The 12047-nt window shown below is 58.7% G+C and overlaps 2 protein-coding genes across 7 annotated transcripts in view; one reads left to right on the top strand and one right to left on the bottom strand.

The window, feature by feature from the left end:
- The first annotated feature begins 4637 nt into the window (after positions 1-4637).
- On the top strand, positions 4638-9350 carry ANKRD63 (ankyrin repeat domain 63). The gene has a single exon (XM_054451348.1). It carries the CDS (start codon positions 5116-5118, stop codon positions 6262-6264), a length of 1149 nt encoding a protein of 382 aa, XP_054307323.1. The 5' UTR covers positions 4638-5115; the 3' UTR covers positions 6265-9350.
- An 878-nt stretch (positions 9351-10228) lies between these two features.
- Positions 10229-12047, bottom strand: part of PAK6 (p21 (RAC1) activated kinase 6) — a 38876-nt gene continuing 37057 nt past the window's right edge. For all 6 annotated transcript variants that reach the window (XM_054450699.1, XM_054450700.1, XM_054450704.2 and 3 more), the window contains one exon: positions 10229-11793. In XM_054450699.1, coding sequence (XP_054306674.1) covers positions 11626-11793 — 168 coding nt within the window. In that variant the 3' untranslated portion in view covers positions 10229-11625. The remainder of the gene's footprint in view (positions 11794-12047) is intronic.

Raw genomic sequence — 12047 nt, 5'->3', positions numbered from 1 at the left:
CCTTCTGCTGGCCCTGATGCCACAATCACTGGAAAATTATGTCACCCCCTCTTCGCCCCCACACATATGTGGCCCTTCATTGTCTCCACTCTCAGGGTTGGAGCAGAAGAGCTGAGTGCAAAGATGTCCCCTATTTTAGGGGGAATTCCAAACTTTTAGGCAATCTAGGCCCCTTTAGGAAGACAGAGTGGTTGGATGCTCAGGACCCTATGGCAGCTATGGTTGACCTCAAAACTTGCTGTGGAAGGGCTTGTGGGCAGCCACTCACTGCACCGATGACATGATCCCAAATCCCAAATAGGGACAGGCACTGGCTTAGGAGAGGCAGAGAGGGGTTGATTCTGGGAAGAGGTTGTTTTCTTATTAGAGAGTTACAGCAGATGCCATTAGCTGTGAGCACCTGTTCCTTTGGAAAGTAAACAGGTCCTCCTGCCCCTACCCTGCCATCCCATCCCTCTGGGAGTCTGACCTCTGGGATTCTACCAGGCCCTGGCTGTAGGGTGAGGTGAGGGGGCCTGATCATTTACTGGGCTAAGGCCTAGCATTGATCAGCCTGCTCCCTACATCACTACAGACTGGATACACTGGGGCAGACCACATATACCCCAGGGCGGTGCCCTATCTTCAACCTTTCTGCCGGGCACTGGCCTGTAAAGGTGAGGATTCGGGTCTAGAGGAATTCACTGACCCAGGCATGTGCATGTAAGCCAGAGCCAGGGCCCAATGGAGCCCACTGGGCAGCCCCCAGATTTTGCTGATGACTGTACAGGAGAAGGAAAAGCTGCCTTCCCCTCGCCTCTGGACCGGGTCACGCAGAGTCTCTGGGCTCCCAGTCTGGAGCTGGGTAGCCCAGGAATGGGGAAGGCGATGCAATCCTGCCCCTGGAGAGGCCTCTGCATAGCAGACTGGGGCCTTCCCATGTGGCCAGGCCTGGATACCCGCCTCCCTGCTTTCCTCCCAAAAAGGCAAGGTGTACCTTAGGCAAATGCCATATCTGGGCCCTGGAGATGAATTAGTCTCTGGCTGCAGGGGATGTATAGAAGAAGAGTTGACGCCCTCCCTTGGGGCACTGGGGCAGGTGAAGGACACCTGGGTTCCATCACTGCTGTGTATCTATGGGACTGGGGCAAGGCTGCCTTCACCCATCATGCCTCAGTTTCACCTTTTGCACAAAGAGAAGGGTCCCTACCCCTTTCCCAATTCCATTGCTGACTCAGACTTGAGTCCCCTGCTGACTCACCCCGCCCCCTGCATCCCCTGAGCAGCCCTCTGGATCTCCCAGACACACGCTACCAGGCCCAACCCTGCCAAGCTGGTGCAACGTGACAGTGTGAGGGGGCTGGTGACACTTGAGGAAAGAAGGGGCCTGGGAGGGAGGCAGTTGCAGACAGAGTGGCAGACCACACTGAGGCATCTTGGGGAGGGAGCCCTTTTGCCAGCCTGGGGCCTGCTGGGGGGACAGGCCCAGCAGGTGGGACGGGAGGGGAGAGGAGGGGAGGTGAGTATGACGTGCCTGCCTGCCCTCTGCCTGCCTGGGCTCCATCTCCTGTCAGCCTTCAGCTCCCTAAGCGACAGCTTCTAATTCCGGCTGTTGGTGCCTCTGTGCTCTGCAGCAAAGTCTCAGCTTTTTTTCAGCTTTGCTGTTTCTTTTCTGTTCAGAACATAGTGAGCCCATAGGGAAGTCAGAGCAAAGGCTCCAGGGCTCGAGACCTGGCACCACCACCCCCTTCCTGCCATGGGAACCAACTGCTCCTTCCAAAGGGTAACCAGCACAGCACTTTCTGCCCCAACTCTTCTTCCCTGGAACTGTCTCAGTCCACCACGGGGGAACAGGGACAGAAATGAAGCTCAGTTGTTTCAGGGAGGAGGGGCTCTTCAGGACCAAGAAAGTGCCCATTCTGGGTTTCTGCTGCTTCTCTCCTCCACCTGGGGGGTGTGAGTCATGGCTTGTCAGGCTGGTGGGCCACACACAGGTTCCAGGGGTACACCCTCCTCTGACCTTGGAAATAGAAGGGAAGAAAGCAATTTCCCTCACAGTGCTGAAAAGACAAGTTGAGTCATAAAGGGAAAAAAAAGGCTTTCTTCTGCTGAGTAAAGGAGAGCATTCCTGCCCAGTTACTGGGGGTGGAGAGTCTCTACCCATTCCTGGGGGCCACCCCAGAAGGGGGCCCTAGCTCTGGGGTGGGAGCAGCTTTGAGGGCTGCACTCTAAATAACTATGCAGCTCTAGAAAACAAAACAAAACAAAACAAAACAAAAAAAATGAAATAACTATGCAGCTCTTTCCCTGACACTCTCTAACTTGTTCTTGTGTAAAGCAGGCAGGGCTGGTATTTATCAGTCTCATTTTGCAGCTGAGAATATGCAGGCTTGGAGCCACACTGCTAGTAAATGCCTTCAAGCTGGGACTTAACGCTGATGTCAGATCTGTGGCCTTTCCATGACACCAGGAAAGAAAATTGGCAGATTCCTGACCAAAGGCTTAACAAATGCAAAAAGAGAAAAGGGGGGCTTCATAGTGGATGCAGGTACACATCACATGCTCCTCACGTGACAGAGGGGAGCGGGAGCCTCTGCTCCATGGCCTGGGCGCCAAATTCAAGGCGGACATCCCTGGAGCCTGGGAGCTGGAGAGAGGCAAGGGGTTCAGGGTGCAGGACCATGAGCCCACTTTGCCACGCCTATCTATGCCCAGTACCTTTCCCCAGGCATCTCCTACTGCAAAGCATCTGCTCAGGCTGAGAACACCATCATTCTTCCCTTATTTCCTGTCTCTGATAGGAAGGGACCCCTTAAAGCAGCCCTCAATAGTGTCCCCTGAAGGTTTATCCTGCTTCCAAGCCTTTGCCTCCAGAACCCGTCTGGAATTCCTTTTGTTTGAGACGGAGTCTCACTCTGTCTCCAGGCTGGAGTGCAGTGGCGTGATCTCGGCTCACTGCAACCTCCGCCTCCCAGGTTCAAGCAATTCTCCTGCCTCAGCCTCCCAAGTAGCTGGGACTACAGGCGCGTGCCACCACGCCCAGCTAATTTTTGTATTTTTAGTAGAGACGGGGTTTCACCATGTTGGCCAGGATGGTCTCGATCCCTTGATCTCGTGATCCGCCCGCCTCGGCCTCCCAAAGTGCTGGGATTACAGGCATGAGCCACTGCACCCGGCCTGGGATTCCTTCCTTTTTTCTTTTGCAGCCAGATCCCGCACATCCTTGAAGTCCTATCTTTAAAAGGCCCGAGAGCCCTCTCCTCCCCACAACTCCATCTTTTCATCCAAGGACTGTGTTGGTACGTATTTAGCAGATGTATTCAGCCCTCAGGTGACAACGTCCATTTTTTAAGTCCCAGTGTTGTCTTCTTAAGAGGGGGAACGTCTCACACCCAGAACCGAGCTTCTGTCTCTCTCTTACCCGCTGCCGGCAACAAAATGTGCGGCTCATGAAAAGTCAGTAAATGCTGCAGCTGATACCTGCTTTACTCCTTACTTTACAAATATCCATTCCAACCCTACTCACTCCCTCCCCACCACCCACACCCAGGCACTGAGGCGCCCTAACTCCGCTCCGCCCAGGCCTGTGTATCATCCCCCCTCCTCCAGGACCGAGGGGGACCTGCTGGCGGGAGGGAGAGGAGATGCAGTGGTTTCTCCAAGCATCTTACGGAAAATGGAACGTGTGCTCGCCCCCTCTCTTTAGGGGTCAGCCAGTGGTCAGAGCCAGAACCCTGTGGCCTGGGGGTTGTTTTGTGCTCCAGGGAGAAGCGAGGGGCAGGGAGCCTCGCGTGGGTCCCTAGCTCTTTCCAGGGCGGCGGCGCCAGGGAAATCCTAACATGCCCGCGGCACTCCCGGGTCCTAAGGAGCCCCTTCCTGGTCTGGGCGTCTACACTCTGCCCGCTAGGCAGCCACCGGGAGCTGGCACGCGGGCTCGTTGTCGGGGTTGGAGACGTCTGAAATTGGAGAGCGCACTCGGCCCCCACCCCTCGTTCCCAGGGAGCGTGTGCAGGAGGAACAATTGTGTGTGAGTGCGTGATTCTCTGCACTTCGAGTGGCAGTTCCCAGCCAGGCTGAGCGCCCCCAACCCGCAACCCCTCCCCCAAATTACTCCGCATCCGCCTTTCGCTGCCACCGCTAGCTCACGCGTGGTCCAGTTCTGCGCTCATGGGGTCCCACTTCCTTTCACCCTGGACCGCTGGGGGCAGCTTTCAGTCTTCCCCGACGAGCCCGAGGTCCCGCCAGTTTCTAAGGAGCCGAGGGCACCGACTCGGGTGGGGGCGGAGGGCGGGGAGAGAAGACTGCGACTTTGGGATTGGCCCGGTTGGATGCATGTGGCCCCCGGCGAGCAGCCCCCGCCCCCGCCCCGCAACCGCCGCCGCATTCCCAGGGGAGCGCGGAGGAGGAACCGCTCCCCGACTTCGTGGCCCACGAAGGGGTGGGGGTCAGGAGCGGTCTCCCCCGCCCCGTCCGTCTCTGCCCTGACGGCGCAGTCCGCTTCCAGGACAGCCATTGCCATGGAGACCCCCAAGGCTATAAAGTCAGGTATCTAGGCGGGCGGCAGCTCGTCGCTGAGCCCCCCAAGTAAGGAGCAAGCGCCCTGGCGTGGCCCGGCCCCCGCGAGAGGGGAGGAGGCGGAGGAACGGCGCCAGCAGCTTGAGGAGCGGCGCGCCCCGCCAGGGCTGGAGGCAGGCGTGCACGGCGGGCGCCACCGTCGCTGCGGGGGAGCGGGGGCTGCCCTGGGTGCGGGTGAGTGGCACGGCGGCTCCAAACCACGAGGACTGAGGGGCGCCGGACACGCGGAAAGCGGCGGGAGACTCGGGAGAGGGTCGAGCCTCTGCTCCCGACGTCTGGTGGAGGGCCAGGAGCGGAGCCCGGAGTAGCAAGCATTCAACACCTTCAGGCGGGAGGCCCGGGGAAGGAGCGGCGAGACGCCAGGCGTGCGGCCCAGGAGCGGCGGGGCAGTCGGAGCCTCCGGGACACCGGAATAGGAACCTCGGGACCGTCGGCTGCAGCCGCCCACGCGCGGAGGGAGAGGTATCAGAGCGCGGGCGGAGGCCGCAGCCCCGCGGGGCGCGAGAACAGGGGCGCCCCCGTGCGGAACTGCCAGGCTGCCCGGGCGCGGCGGCCGGGGCCATGCTCAAACCCAAGGACCTGTGCCCCCGAGCGGGGACGCGCACCTTCCTGGAGGCCATGCAGGCGGGCAAAGTGCACTTGGCCCGCTTTGTGTTGGATGCGCTGGACCGCAGCATCATCGACTGCCGCGCGGAGCAGGGCCGTACGCCGCTCATGGTGGCCGTGGGGCTGCCGGACCCCGCGCTGCGCGCGCGCTTCGTGCGGCTGCTGCTCGAGCAGGGTGCTGCCGTGAACCTGCGGGACGAGCGCGGCCGCACCGCACTCAGCCTGGCGTGCGAGCGAGGCCACCTGGACGCCGTGCAGCTGCTGGTGCAGTTCAGCGGTGACCCCGAGGCGGCCGACTCTGCGGGCAACAGCCCGGTGATGTGGGCGGCGGCCTGCGGCCATGGGGCGGTGCTCGAGTTCCTGGTGCGGTCCTTCCGCCGCCTAGGCCTGCGCCTCGACCGCACCAACCGTGCGGGGCTCACCGCGCTGCAACTGGCTGCCGCCCGCGGCCACGGGACCTGTGTGCAGGCCCTCACCGGGCCCTGGGGCCGCGCCGCCGCCGCTGCTGCGGCCCGGGGCTCCAACTCCGATAGTCCCCCTGGCCACCCGGCCCCCGCGGCCAGCCCCGAGCGTCGACGACCCAGCCCCCGCCGCCTCCCGCGGCCTCTCTTGGCGCGCTTTGCGCGAGCGGCGGGCGGCCACGGCCACGGCGGCGAGGCTGGCTCAGTGGGCAAGAATTCGGGCCGGCACCGGGCGCAGGGCAGCGAACGGCCCGAGCTGGGTCGGAGCATGAGCTTGGCTCTGGGTGCGGTAACCGAGGAGGAGGCGGCCCGCCTGCGGGCTGGGGCCCTGATGGCCCTACCAAACTCGCCCCAGTCTTCGGGGACTGGGCGGTGGCGCTCGCAGGAGGTGCTGGAGGGAGCGCACCCAACCTTAGTGCAAGCTCCCATTGGCCTCAGTCCCCACCCGGAGGGCGGCCCCGGCTCTGGCCGCCTGGGTTTGCGCCGACGCTCCACAGCCCCAGATATCCCCAGCCTGGTCGGGGAGGCGCCAGGGCCCGAGAGTGGCCCGGAGTTAGAGGCCAACGCTCTGCCTGTCTCGGTGCCTGGGCCGAACCCTTGGCAGGCGGGCACCGAGGCTGTGGTGCTGCGTGCTCAGCGGTAAACGGCGCCAAGGCCCGAGGCCTGCTTCCCCCACCCTCCCGTTTCTACTCCACTGGTATTTCTCCCTTCTAGGTCCCTCACCTTTTCGGCAGCCGCCCCCCGCAGTCCATTTTGGAACCTGCCTCCCTGCCAAGGCGAGACCTCCACCAGCCCTCCACCAGAAATAAGGGACCTCCATCTTTTTTGTGCTCCTCGGTATTCCCTGCCTAGGTCTAGAGGTGTCGATTGACTGGTTCCGTAGGCTAGAGACAGGAAGGTGGGTTCCCCCTCCCCAGCCCTCAGGCTCAGTCCTGGGTCGGTCTAGCCACCTGTCGCTCCTGTCCGGCCCCCCTCCCCTCCCCTCGCTGGGTTTCCCAACAACTGGGCAGCCAGGCAAATAGAAGGGTACACCTTGGAGAATAAGGACCCAGCCTCCCCACTTTCTGCCTACTGATGCTGACAATAATCCCACAAAGTACCAAAGTCTCCTTTCCCTCGAAGTGTGGGAGAAGGAAAGGACCGAGGGGGCCCTAGAGCCTTTCAGGACTGGAGGGCTGAGGAGGAAGGGGTCTGGCTGTTATGTTTTTCCAGGGTAGAAACTCGTGTCTCAAGACAATGAAAGCATATTTTGGGAGTGGGAGAGTCCCTAGTGTTGAACACCAGTTGTCCCTTGAATCAGCTCCTGGGTAACTCCAGCTCCCTCTCTCTCTGCCCCAGGATTCAGCTTCATTGATAATGTGGGGTCACTGCTCCACACAACCCCTACCCAGGCCAACTCCGGGCTCCTGAGCCAGCCCGCTCTTCAGCTCAGATGTATTTGAATTCCATCATCGAGGTTCAACACCTCACCCCTGGAGGCCCAAGCCCTATTTCCGCTGGCTCACAGAGGCCTGAAATGGAAAGGACTGAGCGCTTCCCCGCCTCCACGCCTCCCAGCTCCCCCGTCCCGCACGTGGGTGCTCCCGCGGGGTGGAACGGTTGCGAAGGCTGTGCTTAATTGTATTTCTTCCAATCCTCAAAGAACTCGTGTTTTAAGCCTTTGTATATGAGGCAGAAAGCAGCGGGTCTGATTCCGAGGCTTAAGAGCTTGACAATATCTCTTTAAATAGAAGCTCCGCGAGGGGGATAATTGACTGAAGTGTTTGCGACGTGAAACGGCGGCGCGCGGGAGTCGGGAGCCCACACGAACCGCAGGTCCAGGTTTAAATTATATCAAACTGGGGCGAGAGCTGGAAGAAGCCTGTTAAACGGCTCCTGCTTCTCGCTGGGCAGTTAATGGAGGGCAGGGCGGACGATGGATGCTAGAGGTCGAGACCTGGGACTCCTGCCTTGGTCCTACCGCGTGGGACGCAGGCCCGGCCCAGTTTTATTACCGGGTAGATGAGTGAGTCAGAGGCAACCGCAGAGAGGTGGTCAGAGGCCCTTTCCTGACATTGTCCTTTGTCCCCTGCCTGCTCGCCCCCACCCTCCTGCCTTGTGCTGGCCTAGCGAGGCGGCGGGGTTGGGGGCGGGGGTCCGGCGGGACGCGTGCGCTAGGACCCTGCGGAAGCGCTAGCACTGTGTCAGTGCGCCTGGCCCGCGGGGAGGCGGCAGGTGGGGCTCTTTTGTGAACCCTGAGGGTGGAACTTGAAGCCTTTCACCTGCCTGCAGTAAGGTCTTTGCAAGACGTCGATCTGTTTGCCTTTGCAGTACGGGAGGTTTCTCGCCAGCAACTCCCAGGGAACTGCCCAGAGCGAGAATGACTGTGCCGAGATACTGCTGGGCCTGGCGGTGAGGGGTGGGCGGCCAGGAGTGGGCCTCGTGCAGGTGTCAGGACACCTATCCAGTCCTTGCCCCCCACTGCCCCGATCCGCTAGGCCACGCAGGCCGGCGCACTGGACGTGATCTCTGGTGCCCCCTGGTGGCAGCGCTGGGCCCTCGCCGCTGCGCCCCGGCTCGGACCTCAGACACTTGGTTTTCTTTGGGATCACCCCTGTGTACTTCTTCCTCCATGTGCATTTATCGTGGAATCCTCTTCCTCTTGTAGAATATTAAATCCGGATACTTGAAGTCACTTCACAGCAGTGAAGTGAGGGACAATGAACAAAAAACTCGCATTGAGAGTAGCAGGAGCCCAGACCCTTCACTAAGGACCCCATGTTGAATCTTCCAAGTTCAGGCTGCGTGTCCTGAGAGCTAGTGCTCTCTTCCGAAAAGCTGGAGCTGCCAACCCTTCCCTTGGGACCTGCCGATTATGCAGTTTTCTTCTGATATTTGCTTTGGTTTCTGAGGTATTCTGCCCTCTCCTTCCCCTCTTCTCCCAAAACATCTGCCTCTCCTCAGTCCCCCTGTCTGGGTGGTGGGTGCACAATACCAAGTGCCTGAAAAGCCTGAGGGAGAGGGTCTGGGGTAGGGTGGGGACCACTGGACACCTCAAGTGCAAACTGCTGCTTTCTGACCCTTGCTTGCTCGTGTACTCCCTTTTCAAGTGTGTTGAATTTTAATGACGTTTTTAGTGGTGTAGGAATGCAAGTATTTTGGCTTAACAGCATGAAGTCTGGGTTGCACATTGTATCAGAGGTGCTGTAATCTTTCCAGTATCTCTGATATGCGACTTTCTGGTTGAATGTCACCCTGGGCCCTCTTGACTGGATAAACAACCATGAGGGCTCTTCTCTGTGGAGCTGCCAAGAGCTTGGTGGTAGAAAGCGATGTTTCTAAACAACTGCAGCGGCTCTTTCCTGTCTGAACTGCATCGTGTGTCTGACTGCCTTGCTGTCCATACATACAGACGCCTTCCCAGGCCCGGCTCCGTGCAGAACTTCCATGTTTTACCACATTTTTCTCCCCTGAACTCCCTTTGTCAACCCCAGGGTGTTGAGGCTGGGTCCTCTCTAGCAATCTCTACCTTCAGAAGAGACTTTTCTAAATATTTTGCTTTTCCAATTCTTGTTGCTTTTGTCATTGTGAAGAGTCACCCAGGATGCTGGCGCTCGGTACCCTAAGATCAGAAGCAGTCTGTGTGTGAGCTGTGGGACATACGCACACCCTTTCAGAGTGATATTGTGTGGTGGAAAGACTGTTAGAACTCAAAGAATAGTTAATAAATCCAGTATTATTCCGTTGCGAGAACTGGCCTCTCTTTGCCTTATCAATCACTCCTGACCCTCGGCTCCCTTTGGAGAGATGGACAGAGCCCTTGCCTCCTGTGGAGGCCCCTGCCTTAGTGAGCCTCTGCCCTGCCTGTCCCACTGTGCTGGCTCCTGAAGGTAAGTCACAGGTGCTGCTTCTGCTGAGCTGGGGGGACGGGCCAGGCCAGCTGCAGCACCAGGACACCTGTCAGGGTGTGAATGCACTGGGGAGTGAAAGAAAGGCTGCATGGTTCCTTGCTCCTGGCTTGCTCCTGAACCCTCGGCAGTGGGAGATCTCAGGAAGGAAGTGCGGGAATCCGTGTGGGAGCTGGAAGTTGCAAGATAATTTCATCCACCTCCCCACCCCCAGGACGAGAGCCCAGGCTCTGCTCCGTTCTTTCTGAACTCCACACCATCTCCCTGAGTCCTGAGGAGTGAGGCAGGGACTGCTCTCCCACTGGAAGCAGTTTCAGACCACTTCCTATGGACAGCTGGAGGTCCGGGGTGGGGGTGAGGAGCGCACAGAGGACGGGAGAAGCTGACACGTAGGGTGGTCGTCAGCCACTGTGGCCACCCCCAGCAAACACAGCACAGGGCCCTGGCTTTCCTTGTGGGCTCTTCTCCCCTGGGGAAGTAGCCCCATCTATTTTTCATCACCTTCATTCCCAAGGGCCTTTCACTTCCTATTTCCCTTCCTCTCTGCCCTCCTTTCGGGTCCACAGGCCACCCAGGGAAGTTGGGTGTTCTGTGGCGTGGCTGCTGGAGAGCTCACGTGGGGAGGAGGGGAGGCTACACCCACCCTCAGATTCACCCACCACAGGAGACCCCCACCTCCAAGGGGGCCAGTCTCCGCTCCCAGAGACACAGGAAGCCCAATGGCTTTGAACACTCAATTTAATTTAAAACAGGCACAAGTGCAAACAATTCACAAAAATTTCTAGGGAAGATGCTTTTGTTTCGAAAACTCTGACCCTTAAAAAAAAGTCCTTGCAATTTCTTTGCCCCCAGTTAGGTCACTAGGGAGCAGAAGAATCTAAAAATATTATCTAGATAGAAAGGGTCCAGACACCTGAAGTTCTTTCCTGGAATTCCATCTCACAGCAGCCCTGAAGTGGGGCAGGGCCGAGGAAGACAAGGAGACAGCTGTCTGTGGAGGCAGCCGGGGCAGATGGTTTGCACATATGGATGCCTGTGACCTTGACATGATGGAAACCCGGAGGTGGTTCGCCTTCTCTCCCAGATAGGGTTCTGAAGAGAACAATGGGTCCCTGATGACCTGGTTATTGAGATAAACTTGAAAGGTAACACAGTTGCCATTCCTTACATTCCTGTCTCTGGCCCTCACGCTGCACAGTACAGGAGAAGCTCAGAAGCCTCCTGCGCCCCCAGGATGTGTTAGACTTAGCATGGACCACTCCACTGGCCAGGCAGACACAGGAGCGGAGAGATGGAAGCCAGGCCAAGAAAGCAGGTCCCTTCAGGCCAGAACTTAGTGGGAGAGAGGATGGGGCAGCCTTCCTGAAGCTGGCTGTGGGTGACCTGGAGGGACCTGGGCTGTCAAGGTGGCTTTCCTCCCCTTACACACACACACACACACACACACACACACACACACACGATGTTCTCTCCATTCTGTAAAGTGAGAGCACCTTCACCACCGACCCCATTCTTCCTCTTTCACTCAGAAATTGTCCCCTCACTCCCTGCCCCCAGCCATGGCCTGGAGCAGGCCATTCACAGTTCTGGGAGGGGAGGGGCCGTACAGGTGGGACTGCACCTTCAGGACATCAGACATGAGGGAGGAGGCGGGATTCCGGTCATAAAAACCACGCCGTGGCCCTCTCGAGACCCCCGAGGTTTGAAGCTGGAGCTGAGAACAGCAAGTATCTGTGGAGACCAGCAGTCTGCCCTCTGCAGTGGCCTAGGACGTTAGTGGACAACTACCTTTAAAAAACTGCAGCAGCCTTTTCTACTGTGTTGGCTGCAGAGGCCAGGAACGCTGGTCTCTGCGTTTCTTAGAAATATCCCTGTGCAAATATCAAGGGGTCATCCTGTAGAAGGGGTCTCCATCTGGGGACTCGGGAAGGAGAGACACTGAGGGGGCAGGTCCGGCCTGGCCCAGTAGGCTGAAGGGCAGAGGGTGGGGCTGGGGCTTCACATTTCAATCTTTGGAGAGAATACTGAGAGGAGGAGGCAGGCAAGTCCTGCCGGCAGGCTGGCTGCCCAGTGTGCCCTGCTTGTGGGCATAGGTGGCAGGCATACTAGGGGTGGGCTCAGCAGGTGGAGGTCTGCTTTCGGTAGAGCTGGATCAGGGGCACCAGGCACTCAGGTAGCCCTGTCTGCAGCAGGAAGGGGTGATCTAGGAGCTCCTGGGCTGTGGCTCTCTCTTGGGGGTCCCGCACCAGCATCCGCTCCAGGAAGTCTCGCAGCACTGGGGAGACCTATACAGACAGGGCAGTGAGATGAAGCCACAATTTGCATTCACTTTGGGGTGACCTGATTGCCTGGCCTTATCATTGTTTGAAAGTCTTGAATTCCCTGGTTTTTTAACTTCCTGTCCCCTTGTCCCTCCCCACCCCCCAAGGCTCTCAGCATTCAGATGCTATAGCTCTGTGGAAGGGGCAGATAATTGGCATCAGTGATCCAGGCCTGGCTCTATCCCTGATCTCAGGCAAGTCACAGTTTTCTCTAGGCC

Source organism: Pongo pygmaeus, chromosome 16 (assembly GCF_028885625.2).
Source record: "Pongo pygmaeus isolate AG05252 chromosome 16, NHGRI_mPonPyg2-v2.0_pri, whole genome shotgun sequence".
In the NCBI taxonomy this organism is placed as follows: Eukaryota; Metazoa; Chordata; class Mammalia; order Primates; family Hominidae; genus Pongo; species Pongo pygmaeus.
The sequence above is the reverse complement of the archived record's forward strand: the minus strand, read 5'-3'. Positions and strand labels throughout refer to the sequence as shown.